General features: G+C 38.4%; 1 protein-coding gene across 1 annotated transcript in view; it reads left to right on the forward strand.

Moving 5' to 3' along the window:
* Positions 1 to 27,392, forward strand: part of ACTN2 (actinin alpha 2) — a 66,989-nt gene that overhangs the window by 8,627 nt on the left and 30,970 nt on the right. The window contains exons 2-6 of the mRNA XM_039707399.1: positions 14,797 to 14,911; positions 16,153 to 16,272; positions 22,269 to 22,355; positions 23,342 to 23,429; positions 25,477 to 25,555. Of these exons, the coding sequence (XP_039563333.1) occupies positions 14,797 to 14,911; positions 16,153 to 16,272; positions 22,269 to 22,355; positions 23,342 to 23,429; positions 25,477 to 25,555 (489 nt within the window). The remainder of the gene's footprint in view (positions 1 to 14,796; positions 14,912 to 16,152; positions 16,273 to 22,268; positions 22,356 to 23,341; positions 23,430 to 25,476; positions 25,556 to 27,392) is intronic.

A 27,392-nucleotide genomic window follows, 5' to 3' on the forward strand; every position in this document is an offset into this window, starting at 1 on the left:
TTCATCTCCAAAAGAGTGCTTGTAATAACTGTGTGCTGGCTTGGCAGATGGCAGTGAGAAGTGTTTACTGTACTTGATATGAGTAAGATTTTCCATTTACTTCAAATGCTTCCTCCCAACTGCTCTGAACTGCCAGAATTCCTTCAATTTGAAATCTGATGTTTTTATTTATCTTCAAAAAACCTGTAAATTAAAGAAGTCCAGCCATCCTTTACTTTGATAACTTGGAGAACCTAATTTAGAGCAGACAGATTCTAATCTTAACTGCCCCTCTGAAGAGCCTTGCTCACCCCCACTACCATAGCAGGAGTCTGTGCAAAGTGACTACCTCAGGCTAAATTTAGCATCCATGATTATTCCTTAAGCATCTAAGGAAACACTCATATTTTTTATAGGTGTTGAACACCCAGGCATTTCCACTGACGTCAGGAGGAACTTCTATTTTGCACCTTTGAAAATCATCCTGCTGTTTTGGCAGTCACAGAAAGGCTTAACTATCTAGCATTAAGTGATTTTTTTTAAACTCTGTTTTATATTTAATCTTGGCACCAGTGTAGCTTTTCACTGCTGCAAGACTTAAGACATTGCACTCCTTAATGTGAAGAAAGCTGGTACCCAGCTGCATTAAATTCAAATTTCAAAAAAAGCAAAAATCCCCAAACACCCAACTATAAATGATTGTGTAGCTCTGGGGTATTATTTCACCTAGAGGAGTTCCTTTGAGCTATGAAAACCTCTATAGTCCAAGTTCATCTCCAGCTCGGTTCTGGAGAGTAGTTCCACTACAAGTTTTCTTTGGCAGAGTAGCTGATCATCTTTGACTCTACTTCTTCCATAGGCTTCCTGTCCCCTTCACTTGCTGGTACAATGATCTTCTGCTATATACCAGGTCATGGAAGAAATCTGAGGCAATCCTCCCTCTTCTTAATACTTCTTAATCCTAAATAATTTCAGTAATGTGGTTTGCAGTGCAGCCCCACAAGCAGCTGTATCTGTGCATGCACATATTATATACAATGCACTTGTCACTCATCTGATATTATAGTAAAAGAGAAGCAAGACACCAGACATGAGGCTGAAGTTGGTTTTCTTTCCTTTTATCTAAGACCCTCATTTCCATGACAGAGCACAGATTCCAGAATGGCTCCTGTTGAGAAGAGAGACGCTATAAACAAAGAACTGTTTTTTTAATTGATAAAGCAGTTTGCTTATCGCAAACTGTCTAAAACTGTTGTTTATGCCTTCAGCAGTTACAGTCATCATTGTATATTTACCCATCTATTCTCAGTCAAGTGCTTGAGAACTGGTTACTTAGTTAAATTTCTTATTCATATATAATCAAATCATCCAAAGATCCCAAATGATGTTTTGCTATTTATTCTGGTTTAAAGAAAATATAAGTAATTTAGAAACCTGAGCCTCACTGAATGCTATTTCAAAACTCTGAAATTTGTCTAAAAGTCTGCTGTCTTACAGGATGTTTTAAATGTTTTAGAAAATGTTATTCTATAGATAATGCCTCATAAAAATAATTAAAGCATAGACAAATTAACCCACTCTGTTTAAGTGGTATCTTTAACCACAGAAATAACTAAATTCTTTAAAAATCAGTTTCTTAAACCAAGCATGAAATAAAAATAGATTTTTTTTTCAGAGATCTGTTACAATAATTAAGTTATTCACATGGACAGATTATGTGCTTTGTGAATTGAGAAATACTACATTGAGTAAAGTAGCATATATGCCACAGAAAAGCCTTTTGTTTCATAATTGGGAATTAATGTATGAGGTTTTCCTTTCTCTGTAAGAGTCTCAACTGAAACCTTAGTTTAGATTACAAGTGAAACTAGATTTGGTTGTCTTCAAATGTGCTACATAACAGAGTGCAAAGACAGTGTTTACTGTGTAAATGTTTTGGGATCTGACTATTGACATATTTTCCTATCATTTGTTGGTGTCATAGACTTAAGGATGTGTGTTTTAGTGAGGGTAAAATTGAAAAAGCTTTCAGTATCTGTCACAACCTGCTTTTATGATTATGGAAGTGCTTTAAAGAATGCTCCTAAATTGGATAGGAACATAGTTTTATTTACTCTGACTGTATTGACAAATTTATCATGGATTTACTTACTCACCTGGCAATGTAGTGTATAATTACTGGATAAAGATAGCATGATGAAGAAAATCAACAGAGAAAGCAAAGGAAAGACATTTAGAAATCCAGTCAACTAAATCCTGCATTAGCCTACTTTAATTAATCCTTCTATTTCCAGAGGGCATACCTTTAGTTCCTTCCATACTGTAATGTGTGAATGCTTCTTTCATCTCATCCTAAATAGTATTTGGCCATTAAAATATATATCTGCTGCAACAAAACTGTTACCTGTGATAGTTCATGAGCTCTTGGGAAACCAGGAGGAGCACTGTAAGGTTCAACAGGTGTTGTGGAGCACTGTAAGGTGCTCCAACAACTGTTGGAAGAAGGACCTAAGAATGGAAACGATAGGAGATCCTGTCTTTACTAAGAAGGTTCATTTGGCACTGGCAGGGTAGTGACAATGCATGTTCTTTTGTTCATACACTTGAGAGAAGGCCCCAGGCAGTGTAAGGGGCATTGACTTCCCCTTTGAAACACACCTGCGGATTTCTCCCTTGAAGATCCACCACAGGATCCTTTTGGGATTACCTGTACTTCATTTTCAGCTCCACACAGGGAGAGACAAATGAAACAGAGACTGCACTTTTCTTCTGTAATAGTGAAGAAGTGGACAATTGGAAAAGCATATAGAGGGAGAGAGAAAACAGTAAAATGGCTGGTCTCAAATATTTTATCATTGCTGGAACAGTTACCTTCAAATATGTTGGCATTTTTAATGGAAATCTTTTCCTGAAGAGGCCTTACGGTTTGTTGATACGCTTGTGAAGCAAAAATACAGGAAAGGTGGTGTTCCAGAATTAACTCATTCTGAGCCAAGTAGAAATGGGTGAATTTCTTTTGACCCTACCACAGTTCAACTTTTTGTATATTTTGGTCCCATGACATATGAAATACCTTTTCATCAGTCTTTCAATATTTAGATCCTTTGTCTAACTAGCACTTTGAGTGAGACTTCCCAAATGTCACTTTGCTCAAAAGTGATCCAGAAAGCACCAGATTGCAAATAGGTCTCTGTTCCATTAACTGAGCCTTTGACAGTATTGGGAGTTGTCTTGATTTTGTTCACCCAAGATCTATATCTAAAAGTCTTGTAGAGAGCCAGAGAGAGGGTGCATGGAAAAGGGCTATTTGGGAGTGTGCATAGTACTTTGGGGTTTCTAACAGAACCTACACACTTCATGCTCTGCAAGCTCTCTGCTTGGGTCCCTAGTGCCCTGCCTGACTGGCTGGGGAGGGGTATTTGGACAGCACTTTATGAGATGTGAATATATACCTCTGTATAAATGCAAAGATGCAGTCTTAATTGCATGGATGACAGAGTCCATTAAAACTATTAAAAAAATGTGTGCATTTCTTGGCAGCGCTCAATTTTGTGCAGTGTAGTGGCAAATCTATTTTAATGCCCTGACAACTGGGCAAAAACTAATTTATTTCTAGGCATGCCCTGGGAGGTTCTGTGGCGTAAAGTGATCGGGAGTGCTGTGTAAGATGTTGGTAGCCATACTGCTGCAGGTTCTAATGTCAGGCTTGCTTGTTTATAGAGTGTACATGCAAGCTCTGCAAAGTGCAGTGTATCAGAGCAGAGAATATTTGGTTAGGGCACTCTAAAGTTAGCTTACCCTGTTAGAGGGAAATAGCGTTGTGCCATGCAAATAGCTGGCAGTCCTCAGAGGTTCGGGCTGGGTGCTGTGAGCTCCCTGCTGTGCCGTGTAGGAGTGCCCTGGTTCTGTCAGAAAGGCACAGGTCCTTGTGGGGGATGCATCTCTATTTCTGCAGATTTCCGTAGGAGGCATCTTGAAGGGCAAAATTTGGCAGTGCTGCATGTAACAAAAAGAAAGTCTCCCATGATTTGTTGATTGTTGAATTAATAAATGCTGGAAATAGTATGGCAAATTTAAAGAGATCAGCATATTCATAAACTTTTCCTTTGAGGGAAATACAAAATCAACAACTAAAAAGACAAAAAAGCCGTTGACCAAAAATGGATTATTCAAAACTTTGCATTTGTGTTGTTCTGTTGATTCCTTTTTTTTTGTTTGTGTTTGGTTTTGTTTTTAGAGCTGTACTGCTATTTAAGAAATGTGTTCTGAATATACTTGATTCACAGATAATTTTTTCATCAATATTTGTTTTTTGAGCATTATGAAATACAATTTCTTTCACTTTCTATGACATTTTATGTTTTCAAAATACATGTGAGACTGTGAAATATACTCCATTGTAAAGATTAACAGAGCCTGTCTCACTCTGCATTTAGAGGTCTCAGTCCATGGAGTGTATTTATATTTCACCTCTACTGTGGGATAAAGGTTTTGGACATGTAAAGAGATTTTATAACTTGAAGGAACCTGTACAGAAAGCTGTAGAAGAGCAAGAACTCAAATCCTCACAGTCTGTCTTTTCACTCTCATTGGAGAATGCAATTTAATATGGGGGCTATTATAACTTGGAAATTTGTTAGTAATTGAGAACTTTGTTTACTTCAGAGACTATACTATTATTTACCATTCTCTAAAGCTAATCTTCCACCTTGAGACTGTGCATTGAATTATGGTATGTAATCCAAATTCCAGAGGTATTAATTCTGTTATGACAAGGTATTAATATACTTACTTGTTGGCTCACATAAAAGGCAAAGAGAGAAGAGTCACCAATAGACTGTTGTGTAACTGTAAATGAAGTCATGCATGTTGTTACTGGAGTAGATGGGAAAATGAAGAGGTAAGATCATTACAAAGAGCAAGGGATTGCTCCCCATTACTCCATCTGGCTACTGTGAATTATCCAGGGTTGACATAATACAGCTGGACTTGTGCATTTGGACAAAGGATTCTCATAGAGCCTGGATGCTGTTGGAGACCATCTTTTTCCAGGGATTCATGCATATGATGTGAATGAACAAACTGTACTGCAAAAATAGTCATTCACATCCAAGAGAAAGCTGACTTGTGCTGCTTAGCAAGGTGGTGACATTATTAATTAAAAGTCTCACTATTGCAAAGCCTTCCGAGTGGAATATTCTGATAGCTCCCACACCCCAGCTCATGATGAAAGATAACCTTGTGCTGAAGATGGACTTTTAATTTATTGGTTGGGAATGTGTGGCTGATAGGAACCTTTCACTTTTAGGTCAGTGTTTTGAACCCAGGCCAGGTGAGTAAGTGACAAGGTTGCTAACACATGCAGACTGTTTGGTAATATCTATGAGGTGAGTTGTAGGCTCAGTTTAGCTCTCAGAGGGACAGGTGTCCCCATCACTTAAACCACCAGAAATGGCAGCTTCATTGGAGGTGCCCAAAACTGACCTTATTAGTGAGAGGTAGGGACAGTGACTTTTCATCCTAGAGGTGAAAGCTAAAAAAATTTCTGTACGTGAAAATGCTTTCTCAGATTGCATCTGTGGGGTTACTCACAGTCATGGCTATTCTTAACAGTTCCCTGAGCTATTTCTTTCTCCATACTGGAGGGACTGGCACATTCACTAAAGAGTTTAAGGAGAGAAGAATAACTAGCATGTAACTAGATTTACAGCAGTAGGTAACTGGTTTGCACTAGAAAGCTTGATTTGATTTTTAAATGAATTAATGTTGGATGATAGTGAACAGATACTGAAGATGTTGGTAGTTGTTATGTATTGTTTTCTGTCTGTTCAGAGTAAGTTCTGATTTTGATTCATTTTTTCACAGTTCTGTGAAACTGTGAAAATTTACAAGACATTTATAGTTTTGTCAACTTTCTAATCTCTCTTGCTACTCTTTCTTTATTGGGCTTTTTTTTCAAAAAAAGGGTAGTGTTTGAGCATCTCAAAAACAATTATTAATTTCCCCCCAAAGTAGGGCTGTGGAATATGGAGGGTCTATTATTATCCTTTAATACAGAAGTGGCATGCTAAAAAGCACTCAGCTATGGCTAATATTTGCTTCTATTGTTGTGAAAAGGATTATAGTCCCTTGTGAGGAGTCATGGGTCATAATTTGTTCAGCATTTAAGACAGTAAAAACATTTTAAAAATTCCTGTCTTAAGTACCTTAAAGGCTGTTGCAAACTTGGGGAGAAAACACAAGTGTCGGGGTCTGTTCTCAAGGATAATAATACAGACCTCAGGAAAAGTGTGTACCCATACAACAGATCATGGAATACACTTCCATTTTATTTTGGTTTCTTTAGTTTCCCATAAACACTCTTCTGCCTTTTGACTTTGACTCTCCCTCTACTCTCTATTTCTTCAGCTTTGTTTCATGATTGTTCTCTGTCTTCACCATCTTTTGTTTTTCTCCAATATCACTGACAAGTCACCAATATTAGATTTCTTTTTGCTAAGGGAAATTAGAGGGTCATATGAAAATAGAGGATGGGAATGGGGATCACCACTTAAAGAACACCCTGACAGAAACAAAATTTACAGCTACCTTTTGCTTGCCAAGTGCTTGGATTCCTACAAGGGAATTATTTTCTGCTGAGTGACTTCTTTTTTTTTTGTAGTCTTTGGATCACTTATCTGGCAGGACACAGTCTGGCAGGAAAAACAGTCTTCTTGATATTCTCCCTTTTCAAGGCTGCAGTGTAGATGTCTGTTAGGATATAAATCTTCCATGAAGATGGTACAAAGTATGATTGGGAGAATGGAGACTTCTTCCTTATCTGAATCTGGCTTTCCTCAAGTTATTTCACTGATTTGTTAAGATTAGTTTGAATTGCAGCTCTGACATGAAACATGCTTGCAGACCCATCGTTTTGTTGTCTTACTCAAATGTGATAAGCACACACCCTGTTCTGTTACCCAAATGAGTAAGTAAAGGGTAGTAAAGGAAATGCTTCAGGGCAGATTCCTACAGAAGTCTATTTAATAAGCCCTTCCACTTAGAGTGGGCCACTACTCACTCTGAGAGAGTAGGAATGAACTCTCTGTCTTGCTAAACACACTTTTTTTTTTTTCCCCCACTATGATTTTGTGTTTAGTTTTCCCCTTTGATAAATAGCTGGCTTCTTTTTTTAACCAACATAGGTACAAGAAATAAAAGAGATCTTCTTCTCTAGAGTCTGGGTGTGGGACCTTTAAAATGCTTTGGCTTAACCGGTGCAACTAGGACTAATGGCTAGAGTCTAGATAAAATCATGAGCAGAGGACATGCCTGTATGTAAGTGCAGGCTTAGAACTGTAGTACAATGTTAGTTTTTGCTTGTTTGTCCTTGGAACTTTAATTTAATATAAATTTGATTTAGCAGAAGCTCATGCTTACTTACCCAGTTTCCCACTTTCATGTAAACAAAATATGCCAGACCTTTCATAAGACTGTGTTTCTCCCTCTTTTATTTAAATTGCCACATATAAATTTGCCACAGACCATTCTGGTCTGCTTAGATGATAGGAGTGTGTTAAAAAGCATTCAGAATTCAGAGAACACATCAGAAGCAGGCAGGAGTGTTTTTATTTTTCCCCCTGACAGTTCCTTTGTCTTTCTAATTCCTTCACCTTAACAAATTGGGTAGCTTGCAATTGTTGTAAAGATAAGAATCAGTAAAGATGTCTTACTATTTTTATAATGCAAGATAAAACCATACCCATGCTTTTACTAAAGGTTTTCATAGGATCCCTACATCTTTTATTTCTGTGTATTTTCCGAGTAGGCATCTCTTACTTGCATGATGCTTGAAATTCCAAAAATTAAAAGTAGATTTACACCAGTGATTTCCTATGGATCCTAAGTACCTTTTAGATTCAAATGGGATGTTTAATATTATATATGTTCTCACTCATGAAATGTTAAACTTTTTTGTTGGAAAATACATTTTGAATAGGCAGAATAATTTTAAATAGAAAAAATACTCCAACAGACAACGCTATGGTACTGTGTGTATTTTGAGAAGTCATATAGTTGAATTTTACAGATGTTTTCTTAAAGCTTTCTTAATAGTGTCATCAACAGTACTGAAGAAGGAAGGGGCTTCCTTCTGGGAATAGAGCTGTTGGAGCATTGTATTGATGGTCCATCAGAGCTCTGAGTTGTCTGAACACTTGCCTAAATTTTCACATTTAAGCCTGAGGCTTCTCTCTTGCATGTAAAGATGGGCTTATGTGCCTGAAACTTCTCTGCCTTTTCCAGCTATCTCAGGCGATCCAATAAAGATATTTGCCTTCTCCTAATAAACTTTGCAGTATTTTAACTGTTTTAGCCTCTTCAAGGACCTTGTGAAACCTCTCGGCTTCCTTCCTGTTCTTTCCTTAAGAAAAAAAGGCTGAGGTGGGGATAGTGCAGGCAGTGACAAATACTAAATTTTCCATGCAACTTGCTACCACCTGAGGTTTTTTTGCAGTTTAGACAACTGGGAAAACATAAACTTTCTCTGTTGTCTCCTCTGAAAGAAAGAACTAATGTCACTCACTTTGTAACAAAAGGCTTAATAATCTTGACATTGCTTGGGGTTCAACCTTGCCAAATTATTCTTCAAGGGCTATGTATGTGCTCAGGGTGGTTTTTTTTGTAATGGTGAGCACTGTAAAACAGACGTGCAGTCATTCAGTGCTGGAGGGAGTTGCATGTTTTACAGGAAACCCTAGACTCACATGGGATTAGGCCACCTGCTTTGCAAGGACTGAGGTCTCCCCAGGCTCTTCCCTGCAAGCAAAATGCAGAGTGCCAATAAGATGTGTGCAAAGTCCTGTGTGATGTATGCATCCCCTTGGTGACTTCTCCTGTGAGTGATAAAATTAAGAGACTGGAAGGAAGTTCCCTGAGTTAGTGGAGCAGATCTGCTGACAGTGCAGAATGTGCCAGCATATCACATCTGACACCATCTGTTCAGCTATATGGATGGATGTGCTGGAGCAGGAAGGGTGTACCCCCTACTTTGGATTTGGGGTACCTGTGATGGAGCTTCTATTCACTTCCACTGTGAGATGGTTCTGTGCTTATCCTTTCCGGATGTTCCCAGGAATTTGGCTTTTGACACAGTGCCTATGATTCGAGGGTTTCCTTTTAATACTGACACCATCTGTTCAGCTATATGGATGGATGTGCTGGAGCAGGAAGGGTGTACCCCCTACTTTGGATTTGGGGTACCTGTGATGGAGCTTCTATTCACTTCCACTGTGAGATGGTTCTGCGCTTATCCTTTCTGGTGTTCCCGGGAATTTGGCTTTTGACACAGTGCCTATGATTCGAGGGTTTCCTTTTAATACCATTTTGGAATATGCTAAACATTTCCCCTACCTTAACCTTCATGCTATCCTTCACAATATTTTCCCTCTGCTTCACTTGGCTATGTTCTGGTACATTTGGTGTTAAAATCCCATGTTGCTTCCTGATGTTCTGATGTGATACTGGTGAAGCACCTCTGCTGTTAGAGTTATTATAGTTATTTCACTAACATGTGCCAATGTATTTAGGTTTCCACTGCAAGGGAAAAGCTGAGCAAGGGAACAGTTAATAGTAATTCAAGCCAACAGCTAAAATAGAAGATTTTATTTCTTTTCAATTCATAAAAATATACTCATGCAAGTATACAAGTATAGCTGCTCTAGATGCTCTGGGAACAGCTGAAGATACCATGTGTAGTTATTGGTTTACATCAAGCTAGTCTAAAAGTGTTGTGCAATTTGCTGCTGCATTTCACCTTCCAGCTCTTCTTTTGGGAACAGAATAAACAGTTAAGAGAACGAGGGCCAACACAGACTGTATCCTAAGTCCAGAGAAAACCCCTGATTCTGCAGCCATCAGAACATGCTGTGGACACAGGAGCTAGGAGATCATATTGCAAGTTCACAACTTATATTTTAAAACATGGATAACAGTCAGATGGGAAATTCTTCAAGGGGAAACCTCAGTCTGGCCTACTGGGAATGTTCTGGCAGAGCTCCTTCTGTAACACCCTTGTCATGCACTCAGAGCCCAGTAATGTTCTGTATAATTGCAGAGTGAATCACTGCATCCCATTTAGCCTAGAAGTAATGAAGACCCTCAGCCAACAAAAAGAGAGGAAAAGCCCTTTAGAAGAAGGGCTGTAAAGCAGTTTAAAGAAACAACTCTATCAGACCGAAATAATTCAGCATAATATGTATGTAAACAAATGTGTTGAATGTTTGTATCTGAAGTTAATTTTCAGCAGGTGTGTTCTCCTGCTCTAGTTATTAGAATTTAAGGTCCATGAAAAACAAATTGTGCTTCTGTTTTCCTTAGCAGGCATAGAAATTATTAAATTTCCAATTCAAGTAGAACCAAATGATTCCTTTGAGCAAGTAGCCTTTCTTGGGCTACTGATAGGGGTACAGACAAGCAGACACATGGCTTTTGAAATAAATATTAATTTTGAACACCTCTGAATACTATAGCAGATAGAAATTGATTTGAGTTGGAGTGACTGAAAGACAGAGTTAACCTTGATATGAGATATATGTACTAAATAGGATACAGGTCCCCAGTGCTTTACTAGGCTGGATCCACTTCTGAATTTCAATACTGAGTGCAAGCAAAGAAATGTTTCTGAACTTGTGGAGTGTATGCCCTGTGCACACAAGTTATGTTGCTGCTTTAGCAATATTCATTATGGACTCGCTCTCAGTGCCAAACCAGAAATTTACTTTTGGAGGTAGAGCAAGTTGTCTTGACTCACCAGTATTGGAGGGTGTGGTGATTGTTCCTTTCTCAATTGTCTTTATTCATATTATTATGTGCACGTGTAAAACTTGTTATCATAGCATCTTGTTTTCTGGCTTTGAACCCCTATCAAAAGCAAGTTATCGTTGCACTCACATGAAAATGACACGTGGGTGTTCGCAGAGCTGTAGGACAACTCAGATCTCAAAGGCACCATTTTCCCCTGCAAAGCATGTCTTTCATTGTGTGTGTGTAAAAGTTACTTGTGCACATTGGGCATACCCTATTCTTTTTTTGGCATTAATTATTGATTGATAATTAATTAGGGATATCTCCTTTTGCTGCCCCTGGGTTGCAGTTTTATTTGTCAGAGAATTGTAAAATTAAGTGGCCTGAGTAAATTAACAGGTAAGGGTTTTTTTCCCCCTTAGAAATACACTTTGCCATCACAGATCTGTGAATTGTGGAGAATATGCTATTAGCAGTCTTCACAAGGAGGCTAAGTGGGCATAGAACATAAACTGCATCCTCTTTCCTGGAGTTACAGTTTCCAAAATAGACCTGTGACAGCAGTAGACAATTAATGGTGCATTAAGAGAACATTCACCTGTGGGACTGCAAGTTCTTTGGCTTCCTGCCCTGCATCCTCTTTTCTGAGGTCTCTCCTCTCAGAATGTTAGCAAACTTTCTTTTGTAATAAGAAACTCGTAAAGGAGAAAATTTTATTTATTTATATTTTCAATTTGTACAGCCATGTAGGATAAATAAGTCCTAAAAAGAAATGTCTAGCTTTGTAGACATTTATTTGTGTTCTTCCTGGTATTCAGCTTGGTGCCTTTGCAAAGTCCTGCTTTGTTTCTCTGAGCAATCTGATACTCTGAAATGTTCTGTACAGCTCAGCAGAAATAGGAATTTGCTTTGTCTAAGTCATTTAATAGCTTTTAAATCCCAATGGATTACAAATTTCCAGGGTACTATATGCTGGCTGTATCTTGATCTCCAGGACTTGAACATGCTTTGAATTGTTTCTCAATAACTATGAATAGAATTTTTAGTTAAAGCCAAAGCACTGAGAACAAGTGCTATCACAATAAGAATAGAGGGATGAGGGTTAAATAAAATGTGGATTGAGGAAACTGTTAAAATCTGCAAGTTAAATTGTGCAATAGCCTTCATGCAATCACTAATGAATTGCATCACTGAAACATAGTTAACACTTCCCTAGGTATCATTTCTAGAACCATGTGTAGGCCTGGGAAAAATAAGCTAGTTTGGAAGGCACCAGGCTTCAGAAGCCACACTCCAGCAGTCTGCTGTGAAGTGCAGTGGCATTTCCATGATGCACAGGACAACTGTTGGAAGGGGACAGACGGCACCAAGGCATAGCCTGGGCACTGTTAAAACAGAAAACTGAGCAACTGTCGTTTAAATAAAAGATGTAACTCTCTTATTCTAGATATAGAAGGTAATCAAAACTATCTAGATGGTCTAAACTATATGGTCTGAACAGATGGTCTAAATAAATACTCCAATCACAGTGGAGTGCTTCAGGAGAACTTCTTATCTCATGGATAGAGGCCTCAAGTTTGTCCTTCAAAATGCTGCAAATGAAATACAACTGGAAAGAATCTTAAATAACCTACAAATATAAAAAAGCAGATCATAAAACCCACTCTGTCGTCAAACTATTTATTGAAAACAGCTTGACTCAGCAGTAGCAGCATCTTTTCTTTGTCTGTATCACAGCAACAAAGGCTGATTATTGTCTGCATAGAAAGAATGAGATGAGAAAACCATTTGTCTCTCAGGAAATTCAGTGACATAAAAATGTCCATTTTCAAGATAAACTATTTAAATTATTTGAAAACTTTGTGATCTTTGGATAGAACTTATGTTTTGTGTCTATCAGTGGAGGATAAACATGGATAACAGTCAGATGGGAAATTCTAAGTTGGTTCATATATATATTTATATGACCTAGGAAGTGCCAGGTTCCTTTCTTCTTAAGAAACTGAGAAGTAACCTTCTTCACAGTAGGCATCAGATTAATATTTTAAAACTTCTCAGCCAGTGGGGTTGTTGCCATTAAACTCTTAATTAAATGAAAAATGAGGAAAACTCATTTACTTGAGTGGTACAAGGTGAACATTTACCATAAATATCTAAAAGAAGAGATGGAACTGGCTGAGGTTTTTCTCCAACTTAATGGGAAGGGCCTCTCTCAGTTTATTATGGTGTGCTTGGAACAGTTCTACAGACTGCAATTGCATCTGCAAATCAGCACACTTAAGCTTAATTCATGAAAGGATCATTTATTTAAAGGTTCAGATTTCTAATATTTATTGCCAGATCGCCATGCAAGGTTCATGTGCATTTACCCTTGAGTGCTTTCAGCTCTTTTTCTTTTTTCCTGTATTGCCATAGTATGATTCCTTCCAAAAAGCTTGTAATAATTTTTAATGTTTGCAAATGACTTAATGTGGTGCTAAGCCTTTTGACATACATACCTCCAAAACAAGATACTGCTTGAGGCAGACACATTAGTCCTGTAAACTGGATCCTAACCCTATAATGATCCAAATGAAATGCCATCCTAACACTCCCTGATGGTGGAGGTGCCTGCAATCTGTGCTTTGAAGATTGGGATGCTCTGGTTTCAGGTCTCTCATGAACTCAGTAAAGCTATTTATCTTAAAATGAAGAACGTTCTGCCTTCCTGAATGGGAGCTAACATCCCTTTATTAAAATGTGTTTGCAGATATGCTTCAGCTGCAACCTTACTTACCCCTATGTACACCCAGAACAACTCACATTCCTACCTACAATTCATCCTCTCAACACGAACCTTTGCCCCGAAACACTTCCAGTGTTTGCTTCTCTCTCCTCTTTTTTCTGGGTACCTAGAATTAGGGATTTCACTGCATGGCTCTGTCATATCCATAGCACTTCTTGCTTCCTTTCAATTCAGTAGGAGAAGATGATAAAAGGAAACTGTTCCTTGTCAGTCTAGGAGCACTGAGAAAAGAGCCCAGTAAGCTGCCCATCAATTCTTCACATAAACTGAGTCAAGCCCAACAATAGTCACAATGCTATTATTTAACAAAAAGTTGCCTTTTTAAGATTAAACCATTTGGCAAAGTTCAGTCCTTGTTTTATTAAGGTATCAAATCTGTCTAGAATTTGTAGAATTTAGTTCCAGGGAAGATCTTTGTCTTAATCTACTGGCCTTACTTATTCTGTTTCTGAGAGATCAGAAATTAAATAGTCTAAAAAAACCAAGCAAGAATAAAGAAGGCCAAAGGGAATTTCTTATTTACAACTGAGATATATCTTGTGTTTTTTTAATTATTTGAAAGAAATGTTTTTAAAACTGGAAATTTGATGTAGCAAAAGAAAGACTTTTAAGAAGCTGAAGTCTAATTTACTAAAAATGTTTGGTAACAATGACTTGTATAACTGGAGTTAAACACCTGCTAAAATACCTAGTAAATACAGACTTGCTTTATAATCTTAACAGACACTGAAAAGTAAGGACAATTTGTCAGAAGGCTGAGAGAAGTAATGGATATTTAAAACCAGACTAATTTAACTAAGTTTTATAGTAGCCCAGTTTTGACTTCATTCATACAAAAGGTAACATGTATATGACCTCTGCAATGGATTTAGTTCTGCTTTTCACCTCTGCAAGTAAAAGCAAACTTGGTTACTTACTATGGACACAAAAATATTCATGGTTGCTCTTGTGATAATTTTCCCCCACAAACTTAAGTATCTGCATTTCTGTCCAAGTTTTGCCTTTATGTGTAGAACTTCTGTCTGAAGATGCATCTGCAAGCAGAATCTAGCACAAAATTGTTTCTATTCCAGAAGTTCTTTGTATCTTAATGAACATCCGGGATAAGAATTTTGTACTTGGCAACATGGGTAGAGTGAATGGGAGCTGGACATCCAAATCTCAGATGCAGTGTTTACTCAGATGGCTTAGCAGTTGTTTGGGAAATGCCTTGTTGATAAGTTGTTTTTGTTTTTTAATTGCTATTACAGACGTTTACAGCCTGGTGCAATTCCCACCTCAGGAAAGCAGGCACACAGATTGAGAACATTGAGGAGGACTTCAGAAATGGCCTCAAACTGATGCTCCTCTTGGAAGTTATCTCAGGTTAGCTAAAATAAAGTTTTCTATGGATTTATAGCACATTAACTTAAATACTATTAAAGGAACAAAAATTGTTAATGATTCAAAACAGTGAACTCAAACTCTAAGTAGAATGAAAAGTGAGAGATGAAACATGCTGTAAAGCAAAAAGGAGGGGAAAAGAAGCTCTGCTTTTTGCTTGTCTCCAAAATTTTCTGGTTTGTGCTTGTGTTCCAGGATATCACAGTGATATCCTGATGGGTATCATTGACATCACAGTGGTGTTGGACAAACCAAAACACTGAGAACCTTGGCTTAGCCCCTAACACTTGAAAAGCCTTTACACATAGGTTACAAATTAATTTTATTCTGCTTTTAGCATAAACATTTTGCTTTGCTTTTAATGACTTTATTGGACATACCAACACTTTCAAGAGTGCCGAAAGCACACCTAGATCAATATTTAGTCACAAATAAAAGGTGTCATTTTTCAAAAGAGTGGAGCATCCAAGAACTTTTGCTAACTGATGTAAACTAACTATGTCCCATTTGTTATGCATTATTCAGAGGGGCAGTCTCCAAGGTAAGAGCAGAATGCCCCTTAATGGGAAGGGAATACCTCAAGCCACAAATACACAAGACAGTTTAGATTTTTGCTGGAGATTTCAATGTGGAAAGAAATTCTTCAAATGATCATTCCTCATGAAATGGGGAATCTTTTTTGAAATTGTTCTTTGTGATCATTTGAAAAGATAAGTTTGTTCAAACACATCAGGCCTGAAATGAGCTCTCTGCTGTGCTGGATGAGGTTGTTAAAAGCCATTCTTCTGGGTCAGATGTGCAAGGATGCTATGGCTGATCTGCTGGATAGAATCCAGCCCCTCTTTACAGTCGGGCAGATAGGGATGATGAGCTCTGAGAACATTCTGCCTTCTTAATATTCAGCTACTGTAACAGACAGTAGCAATAAACCAGAAGTGGAGTAGGAGGAAGTACACATATCTTCCAGGTGTTTAGGACAAACAAAAATTTTACTGTGGTTTTACTGCTCTATCAGAAAGGTCAAAATCAGATGCTTCAACATTTGAATTTTCTTTTCAGGGTTTGATTCAAACCTCTTCAGCCTTTTTTCAGAAAAACACCTATTAAAATAATTGCTGACTTTTAGGTAGAGTTAGGGAACATCCACTCTTGATTTTGAATCACTTTTATGTCTGTAGCAAGGTGTGTATAAGAATAATCACATTAAATTTGTTGTTCTGCAGGGGAAAGGCTACCGAAACCAGACCGAGGGAAGATGCGCTTCCATAAAATTGCTAATGTCAACAAAGCTCTGGATTATATCGCCAGCAAGGGAGTGAAACTTGTGTCAATTGGTGCAGAAGGTAGGTGACAGATCTTGACAGTGCACCTTACTTAGGTCACATTACAGAGCAGTGGGGTGGAGACCCTTGGCCACGTTATATTCTCTACATACGGGTGCCTCAAACGTCCCTTCATGTTGATTGCTGGACTGTATCTGTGAAAGGACAAGTGGTGGAAATTTTTGGAGTGCTGCAGAGGGATAGGGGTATAAATGAGCACTAAGTTTCGTTTGTCTCTTAGGTTAAATTGAATTGTCTGTGTTTCAGTAGGTGTTCAGATAATGATTTGTTTTTCTTACAGAACATTGTGGTTTTCCCATAGATTATTAAAAGTAAGGAACTCCTTTAGGAACCAGGCTGGATTCTAGGGTGTGCTTTATACAGTCTGGCATCTTTAGGAGATATTATTCAGCCAAAACAAAGGCTGACATCACTGCTGAGTGGCTGGAACCTACTCCCACTTTATTACGAGATTTTCTGCAGCTGTGTTTCTAAAATTCAGATGTAGAGTTAAGGGAGTGATCACAAGAAAGTGGTAGCTGGGGAGAGATTGAACATATGAAGGAAGTGGAGTGGGATGCTATTTACTAAAGTAATTGCTTTTTTATTGTTCTGCTGTTCAGGTAGCTAAGTACCCTAATGTAGTTGGCTAGCTAGATTCTGACAGATGTAGAGTGAACTAAAGAAGACAGACTCTCACTATAAATGAGCCTAACTATGCCTCCCTAGGAGACTCAATTAATTGTTTAAAAATGACAGAGGTGTGTGTGGAACTTGTTGCTCCATGAATATATTTGCATACTGGTTTCCATGGCCACTGCCATACCAAGAATGAGGTGGCTAGCATGATATCCAACTATCTTTGATTCCATAGCCTCAATGATGTGCTTTCTGTGCTTTTCCCCCCCACTCTAACATGTCCTTAGAGCAAAATTTTGGTTGTAACCACATTATGATGATAATCACTCCTATATTCTACTGACATTTTTAGGCCTTTTTTAGATTGATTTATGAGCCTCTTCTTCCTGTTTCCAGATTCCTACAGGCTTATATGTATCCTTATTCTGGTTTCCAAGCCTTGATCTCAGGGAGCTTACTGTAAATGTGGATGGAAGAGGAGATTCATTATGTGGGATAAGGGTAGCTGTAGAAATAATGGAGAGATCTGTCAGCATTCATTGGTTTTACTATGGTTTGACCTAGCCCACTTGGTTCCTCAAGTATTGTTCATCAAATGTGTTCAGTTTGTAGACCTAGAACTCAAAAATCCCAAGGAATGTGCTTCATGGGCAGAGAGTTTGTTTGAATTCACTCTTTTTTTTATTTGAGACTTAAGTAGGTGGGTCACCTGAGTCCAAATTCATACCATCTGTCTTTAGGCACAAAATAGAGACCTTTTTGGGGAATATATTATCAGTGGGGAGAAATGGGCAATTCCCACAGGCACTTCAGATCTCAGAAGAGCTCTACTGCATTTCAGAGGTGCCTGGCTCCCTCCATCACTTGTACAGACTGCTGGGGCACCCATGCCCGTTGCTCAATTAAATGAAGTGGGATGGAAAAATATGCTTCTACCATAAACCTCTGCAGTAAGGCTCTTCTGAGACTGACATGGCATTAAATGGACAGCAGAGGGTACTGAAGAGACAATTTATGTGTGGAAATGAAAATTAAGAATACAGATGCCTGTTTGATAGGTGGTGAAGGAATGCTGAGATTAGAGAGCATGGAGCAAATGCAAGGTAGTTTCTGTCATGTCAGGCAGGAGACTCTGAGGCTTCCTAACCAAAACCAGAGTGTAGCAAAAGGAGTATCTTGTGGGACAGAGTGGTTGTTCTTGCTGATGACTGTTTGCACAAGGCTGGAGCATTTAAATCAAGATATATCAGCTCCTACCTGCTCCTGAAAGGAGCAAGCCAGCCCTCTGCACTCCCATCTCCCTTATTTTGCTCTGTTTATTGCTGGTCACTACTGCCAGGGTTCTCAGGCTGGGGAGCAGCACTTGAGCCCTTTCTGAAGGCAGAGCATCTGGGATAGCTCAGATCAGACATGGAAAACATTTAAACTAACCCTGCTGTTCTCCTTAGCAGCAACTGACACGGGTTCAAATGCTGTGATTCAGGTGCTCCATGATAATTCCCCTTTGGGAAGGTGGCAGGAAAAGGGGCAGTAACCTCTTCCAGCTTTTCAGGCTCTTGCTGCAAGTTGACTGTCCATGCATCCAGTGTTTATTCTTGCATGTAGCAGCAGGCCATACCTAGTAACCCAAGAAGTTAAAGTGATGGTTTTAGCTATTATTCCCTGTTTCTGGAATTCTCAGTCTGTAAAATGGATGCATTGAATGCAAAAACAAATTAATTATCATTATAAAACCCCTAAATTCTTAGATGGAAACATGGGAGAAAAATTCCCAGCCATGTGATAGCCTAGGAGCAGAGAGGAACCTGTCATGGTAAGACATGAGGCTGTCAAGTGTGGCCTGATGCCCACATTAGATAATATCCATGTGGGCAGGAGCAGATAGATTCACGTGCCTTCCCTCCCACTCTGACAGGCTGAGCACAAAGCCAGCCCTGGCACAGACGAGCAGTAAACCCTGTTGAGTTTACTGCATCCCCTCTCTAAATGTGCTACCTAAAGCACAGCGTTGTGCTGATGCAGCAATGCAGTATCACATCTGACAGGGTCTGGTTTCACACTGTGGGACCTCTGGCACCAGTGGGTGCTTACAGAGTCCCTGTGCCCCCTGGAACTGCATTCCTGCTCCCACACTTCACAGCCCTGCCCTCTCACTTGGGCTGACAACTGTTGCTCTCGCTCTGCTGGAGACTGGATCAGCAATCTGATCTGTTTTTAAAACACACTTAACTTCTTTTTTTTTCCTTTTGTTGCGTTTTGCAGCATTGTTGACCAGGCAATCATTATAGTAGCTTGGAGTGAATGCCAGAAAGGAAGGGAACACAGTCTCCTTAAGTTTGTTTCCTTATCAAAATCTACAATCCCTTAACTCTCTGCCCATGTGGGTGAGCATGGGGCTCGTGGGCTTGCCCTCACCCATCTGCTTGGGCATTCTCTGAGTTACATGGATGCTTGGAATACCTTTTAATTTCCAAAGCATGAAAGTTTTGTATCTAAATCTGCCGAGGATCATGTTCTCTTATCTGACATGCTGAATGGTGAAGAGCATGTAGGCCCAAGGGGAACAACTGGCATTTAAAATGGGGCCTCAAAACGGTGATTCCTGTGGGACACCAGTGCAAAAACAAAATCAGTATTTTTAAGGGTCCAGGGACATTTGTTTTTGCACTGCAAACCAGTGCAAAAACAAAATCAGTATTTTTAAGGGTCCAGGGACATTCTTTGAAGTCACCATTATTGTTCTGAGCCTGACTTCTCTGGGATGTCTGTGGAGTGGAGAGAGCTGATCTCACTTTTAATTGTGATGCTGAGCAGGAGCCAAATTTATCTTCTCTGGAGATAAATTGTCAAAGAGTGTCTCTCTCCACTGGTCATAAAATGAGACTACAGGGTGAAGAAGCTAAAATTAAAAACTCTGAAAGTAGTCCTTATGAACCATTCATAGTCCAGGACTTAAGTTTTCTGTTAAGTTTTAAAAAAGTGCAGTAACTCCATTTGGAAGGTGCTTGCATCCTGAATGAAATCACCTAGATATGGAGAATCCCCAAAAGACAAGTATCCTGTTAACTGGAAATACTTCTGTACTGCTTTTCTAGGAAATGGGAAAAGTGTTAAAGACCAAATGATCTGTGAATCTGCTACAAGAAGGTTAGAATAAAAAAAAAAAATTAATACATAAAACCAAAGCCGAATAAAAAAAAAAAAACAGGACCAAAACCTTTGAGAAGTTGCTTTGCTTTACTTTTTCCCTAGACAGTTTTTATTGTTTCTGCTTAATTTTCTCTTCTGTTCTTTTCTGCCCTCATCCCCAGAAAGCTGTAGCTTTGTGTATGCGAGGGGTAGGAGCTATATTCCAGCCAGAGCAAACAGGCAGTGTGAAAAAATTAATGAAGTCTTCTATTGACCTGTAGAGGAAAATTATAGGAATGAATCAATGCCTTTTTGTCACTGATACTTTTCAATATTTTAGGAACTTTGTTTTTCTTCCTTGTCTCACATAGGAGTCTTTTTTGTTGTTGTTTTTTTATGCTAGCAGTTTTGTGAGAAACTAAAGCTGGCAAATCACTTGAAGATCCTCCTGAGGCACAACACAGAAAATTCCCTCTCTTGCTCTTTCATTCTGTATGTGTGTACATACAGATATTTAAATCAAAACAACGATGAAATGACTATGCAAATCTATTAATTGATTGCCTGAGAATCAGCAATGCCTCCTGAGTATTTAAATACATTTATTTTACATTTGAAGAAATTTGTCTTTGCTGTATATACATATCAGCTGATCAAAATAGTGAAGTGACTTGAGTTCACTCAGGAGGAGGGAAGAAAGAAGTAGCTACATGTTCTAATTGCCATTTGGTCTTTTTTTTTTTTTTTTGTCTGGAAGGGTTTTGTTTTGAGATTTGAGGTCTTTCAGGGCCAATAAGGCAGGCAGAGTGGTGTAAGAAAACTGGAAAAATAGTATAGGATCCAAAGGGGAAAGTGAGAAATTAGCCATTTATATATAAACTTCAATTATCATACCAGCAAAATAAGTATAGGGTAGTGATGGGTTGCATATTTTCTATCACATTTGTTAATTCCATAGGTTCAAATGACAGCTTGTGTCACGTCCTACTGCAATTTAACATGTATCTCTTGCCTCAGAGACAGCAGCTGCTCTTGTTCTGTAGAAGTTGCCCCTGGATTCAGGCAATTTTAAGTAGCAGAGTGACTGCATTTTCTGCTGGCACCTCTATTGGCATTTGATGTTAAATTGAGGAAATTCCTCCTGCTGCAAGTTCCTCCTGCTCCTTGCCCAGAGCACCAGTGGGCCCCCAGGCAGACACAGCTGCTTCACTTTTTGAGAAAGGCTGGAGGTGACTTTCAAGTAGGGGAGCAGCTGGTGCCTTCCCTGCTCCACTGCTCCTTCGGTGAGAGGTGACTGGAAAGTCAGTCTGCAGTCCCATCTCCTCCCTTCCCAGTGCTGCACCCTCCTTATAGTCTCACTATGTTTTTCTGAGTCTCTTGACTCACGACTTTTGAGAATTTAATGTGACCACCGCACTGAAGTGATCTGGCAGTGCATTTTGGTGTTGAGAAATTTCAGTGGTATCACTTAATTACACCGTGGGAACATTGGATTGTTACCTGGCTTGTGGCAGAGATTCCCACATTCCCTGTGTTACAGGTAGTCTCAAGCAGTCTTGGAACAAACTGAAACCCCAGAGGTAAAAAAGCCCCATTTGTATTAAAGATACTGAAATGTGTGTATGCTTCAGAGGTGTGAGGCTTTGCAGCCTCGTGGCCGTGGTTCTGAGCAGCTTGGCAGGAGCTGTGCAGCTCCGTGTCAGCAGGTGCCGTGTCTCTTGAGCTCCTCTTCATCTCTTGTCTGGGCTGGCACTACAGGGAAGTCCTGAAACATAAATAAACAGTACAGGGGAAATTCTGAGTACCATTTTATTAAAAATCAATACTGTTATGTCCTGTAGTTTCTTAAAGATTGAGGTAAGACCCCAGGTTTTTTTGGTTTTGTTGTGTTTGAAAACTGTTAATACTGATACTGTTCAAACCTTCAATATTTCCCTTCATGTTCTGTCCAAAACATCATCCTAAAAGGTAAAGCTTTGAAACTGTTACAACTACCCTGAGAGAAGACTTTCAGCATGGAAGGACTGAAGTGACTTTAACCTCAGTAACCTTCAGTCCTACTGACAGAGTAACACAAGCATGACTTTGTTGAAAAATGAACCAGGTGAATACTGTGTGAATAAAAAATGATAGTAAAAGTAGAATTAATTTATTAGTTACAATGTATTATTTATAGAAATGTGTGATTAAATAAGATGAAATTGGAAAAACCTTTTAAATACTATTACTATATCTATTTTTCACCTTAGAAATCGTGGATGGCAATGTGAAAATGACACTGGGTATGATCTGGACTATCATCCTTCGTTTTGCTATTCAGGATATTTCAGTGGAAGGTAAGAGTAATACAATTATGTTAAATAATTAAGAAATGTGTTTAAAGACATTTTTAAATTAATTGTGTGTGACAGGAGTGTTTTAAAAATATTTTTTTTTCCACAGAAAATGATTCTCTAAGTTCTCTACCTGGTGACAAAATGAATTTCTGGAGGGAAAATTGTTTACTCTCCTTATCCTGACAGAGACCTTGAACCAGCTTTCTAAGTGCAGAAGCACTGGTCATGTTTCCCAGCTACAGAGACAGAAACATGACTATGTTTCTGAGCTGTACCCTTTGTATTTGGTTCTATTTCCAACATACATTTTCAGTCCTGTCCACTTGTCACATTCTTTGCAAAAGAATTTTTTTCTTTACTTCCACTTGGTAGCTGGCTCCAAAAAGCATGTTGTTACAATACTCTTTAAATCAAGTCTATGCTTTGAAAGTCTAGAATTCTAGAAACTAATCTCAGTTTTCAGCAAAAGTAGAATTGTTTCAAGCTCAGCATGTTGTCCTGCCCTCATAATTGGGATATTAAATGTGGACCTAATGGTTTATTTAATAATTTCTGACCTTTACTTATGCACTCAGACGCCCACAGGGTTCAGATAATGTATTTTTTGGGCACTTAAACCTCCCCATAAGCCAATGAACTGAGACTACGAGCATATTTCATGCAGGCACCAAGACAATCTTCTGTGTCTATTTGCATTATATTCTTATTGGGTATTTTCCACCAGTGTACAGTCTGCTGTCCAAACAATAGAATTCCTTCAATTTCTGACATCCCAGAACATTCTGTACAGGCTGCAACTAATCTTAACTGACCTCTATATTTTAATGAAATTCCAGTAGTCCATTTATATGAACAGCTTTTAGGATTAAATGTTGGTTTATGCCATTCAGCTTCAGGTGGCCAACCACATTTAAGATGACAAGAAATTAATTACTTGAGCACTTTTAAAATATTTTCCTTTTTTTACTTCCTTGTGTCTTTTACAGAGACTTCTGCAAAAGAAGGGCTGCTGCTGTGGTGTCAAAGGAAAACTGCTCCTTACAGAAATGTGAACATTCAGAACTTCCATCTTAGGTAATCTTCCATTTTTTCAAGAGAAAGAAGCAATCTCAAAAATGTAATGTCAAATTTTCTTCACAGTTGTGTAGGTATATATATTTGATCAGAGAATTTTGCTCTCCACCAGACCTTTTCAAATTTTTCTCCTCTATCTTCAGAGTATTATTTTGGTTAGCCTTTAGCATTATTTACTATGACTTGTAGAGTTACTATTTAAAAGAAAAATATCCTGCTGCACACTGAATTACTATATTACATCTTTAGAGGTCCTTTGTATTATGTAGTAATTCCTGAGTACTGTAGCTTAGTGGCAAATGACTGCTTTCAAATGAGAGCCACAGAGAAGTTCTTTTGGCAGAAAGACCAGTGTGTTGAGCATGTGGATATCTCAGGATTATGGTGAATCAGTCTTTATTGTTTTGCAATGTACATTACTATAAGGAGCATAAAATGCACTCAGTACATACACAACAGCAGCACTGTAAACACATTTGTTCACAGAATCAGGCTCACAACCTAAGTTGGAAAATTTAGTGAAAGCTCCTTGTGTTTTTGTGTTTTCTTTAAGAGCTAGAATGGGAATTCCAGGCCCTATACAGTCTGCCTGGTTTGGGGATTTCACTGGGCTAGTTCCTGAATCTGTGCCAGTGGCCTACCTCATTCAAGTACATGACTTACCATGTGCACTGTTTAACCAGGTGATCTTCCCTTCCCTGAGAGCCTTCTAGTATTTAAAACAAGAGCTCTCTATTAGTGTTTTGAATTAATTCTAAAGCACATTTAGTGACAGAGAAGATGCAGTTCATACATATGTTCCAGGATAAGAAAATCTGTCTGATGTACAGTCCCTGTACTGCCTTTCAGAGATCTGAAATTTGTTATGTGTTACTTTCCTAGAACATGCAAAGATATATTTAATATAACTTTTTATGGCTTGATGGTGTACTGTAAGTTACAGTGTCAGAATCTTAGTGTATTTATGTACATACACTGGTCTGATGCATGATATGGGGAAAACATCTTGAATGGAATGACCTTGATTTATGCTTTGGGTGGATTGGCTCTTACAGTACTACTTTGCAGTGAGCTATCCAGGTAATTTTATTTTGCACGTTTTGGAAAGAAAAAAAAAATTGGTGCTAGGTTTGATTTGGTTTTACATTCTAGATGATTTTATATTATACAATGTAGGTATATTCTGCTTGATTTTGTCACTTTTTTTTGTTTTGGAGATGGTTCTATTATTTGAAGGACCTACCCAGACATCTCAGTAGTAGGGATTTGAACAGTGTTAACTTGCTTAAAGTTACACAATTACTGCACAGGACAAGACCTCAAACCCTCAGTCCCTCTGATTGCTTGAAGTCTTTACTTAAGTATCTTTCAGAATAATTGCTTCTGGCTGAAAGAAACCTCTCATAATCTTTCCAAAAATATGTTATTTGTAGCTCCATTCATTTCCTGTTCTTGTCACAAAAGGTAGCAGGTCTGAAGTCATGCTGAAGTGTAAGAACTCAGATCAAAGCTGTCATAAGTGTGAAGTGTTTTAAATAAACTGAGCTGATTGATGATTTCTTACTTCTCTAAGCACATGGTTGTGCCAGTAAAATTCTCCAAAATAACAGAGGAAAAGCCAGTTGCTTCAGCAAATTGAATTAATTGCAGGTTTGCTCTCCTTTTTCTTTTTCACAAATACGCTGTGAGCATAATGGGAGATGATGCACTTTCATGGATGAATGTGTACTCGAGCTGTTCTAGAACACTGCATGAATTAAGCACTTGAAATCAGGGACTGTTGCACAAAATGTACATTGCCTAGAAGGTATATGAAGTCTACATGGAGGTTATGGAGTGTACCTTAACTGCGTATGGAATGTAGAGTAAGATATGTACTATAGATAAAGGAGTACAGTAACAGAGCAGCTCAGAGAGAGTTGACAGGATGTAAGTTCAGGATTTGACAGAATTCCTGCTTCAGTTTAAGCCTTGAGCAAGGATCATACTGTAAAATGCCATGACTTTATTAACTAATTTTTTTTCCATTTTATTTTTTGCTGTAAAGCTGGAAAGATGGCCTTGGATTATGTGCACTTATCCACAGACACCGACCTGATCTTATTGACTACTCCAAGCTAAATAAGGTCATCAGCCTGGGTGGTACAGCATGCTGTCCTGCAGTGATTTGGCTGGCTTCTGGTTTGCTTAGCATGTTTTCTAAAAGACAGGCTGAGGAGTGCATACTAATTCTGATTGACTTTCAAAAGTCTTTCCCAAAAAAACCTCTGTGACACAAGGGAGAGAACCTCACGACTGTCTTGTGTCCTTTCCTTCCCATTACAATGACTTCAACATTTAATTGCAAATAATCTGGCCCTCAGATTCTGGCAGTTGATGAAGTCTTTACACTGCCCAATATGGATGTTAAATCAAATACATTGGAATTATCCATTTACCACTGATAGCATTGTCCATCCTGTTTTTATTTGGTGTAAATGACTGGAGATTGCAGACCAGTAAACAATGACGCAACAATTAATCCTAAAATTCCTTAGAAAAAACACCGCTCTTGCTAATTAGGAGTACACAGTAAATTACTAGTCTTACATATTCAGAAAGTATTCAGTGAATCTCAGATCTATTCTTCTACCTGTACTTCCAGACAAATGGAAGCAAAACTGATAACCTAACCTCCTTAGGTAGTTCCTCATGGGGATTAAAAACTATTTTATTACAGTCTGCTACTTATGGCAAAATGCATGTTTTCTAAAAGATACTTGGGTTTGAGAGGAAGAAATGAGGAATGAGCAGCAATGTCAGAATTTCTTGGTATCATTACTGAAGAAAAAATAACCTAGAAAGAAGTACAATATTGTTTCACATTAGTTCTCAATACATACACACTGTTTTCTCCTCTCTGGAATGAATGCAAGCACCAGTCTCATGTAAACACCAGTGCAACAGAAACCTTAATCATGGTTTTAATCTGTTGTGTGCAACTTTGCATTGATGAGAGAGTGGTAAAACATCAACTGTATTTTTCCATTCCATGCCCTTTCCTTGCAAATTGGTTTACTAGTGGAATCAACTGTTATTAGAAAGTCCTTGATGAAGAATAGGTAAATGAATGAACTGAAACTATTTTAAAACTTAGTCTGCTTTATATGTTTATATGTTCAATTTATGCCAGAGTCTCTAAATGTGCAGTGATGAAAATTAAATGAACTCTTAGCACTGAACATATAAAGTTTTAATTTAGGCAGCTGTTAAGATAACTTCAGATCTGAACCAATGGGCAAAATATTGGCCATCAATACCAGCTTGTTCTCCAATTGTATATGCAACCTTTCCTACAGATAAACAGAGTAATGGAATGGCTGAGCTACCTGTCTCTGTGCACATGTGCTTATTATGCATGGCATGAACAGAAGTGAGTTTGATTGAATCTGTGCTTTGAAAAGTGGTACGTGGTGCTGAAGAACATCACAGTTAACCATCCCATAGATGTGTGCTGAGAAAAGGGAACAGAACATAAGCAGGTCTGCTTCAATGCTACTATTTTCCTCTTAGAGGTTTCCAAAATAAGAACAGGTCAGGTTTCAAATTGAGGCTGAGAACATGAAGCACATGCAGAAAAAAAAAATCCTAAAATAGATCTTGCTTTTCTGGCCTGGCTGTGTTTGATTGACTCTTCATTTTGGTTACATTAACAGCTGTCTTGGTGTCTTGTTTCTTACCGCCTGCATGCTGTCCTTTCCTTTTCTCACCAATATGTTTTGTGTGAACTTGTAGCTGGAAAGATGGCCTTGCTTTCAACGCCCTTATCCATAGACACAGGCCTGATCTCCTTGACTATGCCAAGTTAGATGAGGTATTTCTTTAGCTGTAGCAGAGATTTTTAGTTACTGTGGCTTGTAGTTCTGTTTAAAAGGATGGGTGATGGAAATCTCCAATTATTCAGAAGCTGCTATGATTTTAAAG

The sequence above is a fragment of the Passer montanus genome, unplaced genomic scaffold (genome assembly GCF_014805655.1).
Source record: "Passer montanus isolate IOZ18808 unplaced genomic scaffold, ASM1480565v1 scaffold2, whole genome shotgun sequence".
Classification (NCBI taxonomy): Eukaryota; Metazoa; Chordata; class Aves; order Passeriformes; family Passeridae; genus Passer; species Passer montanus.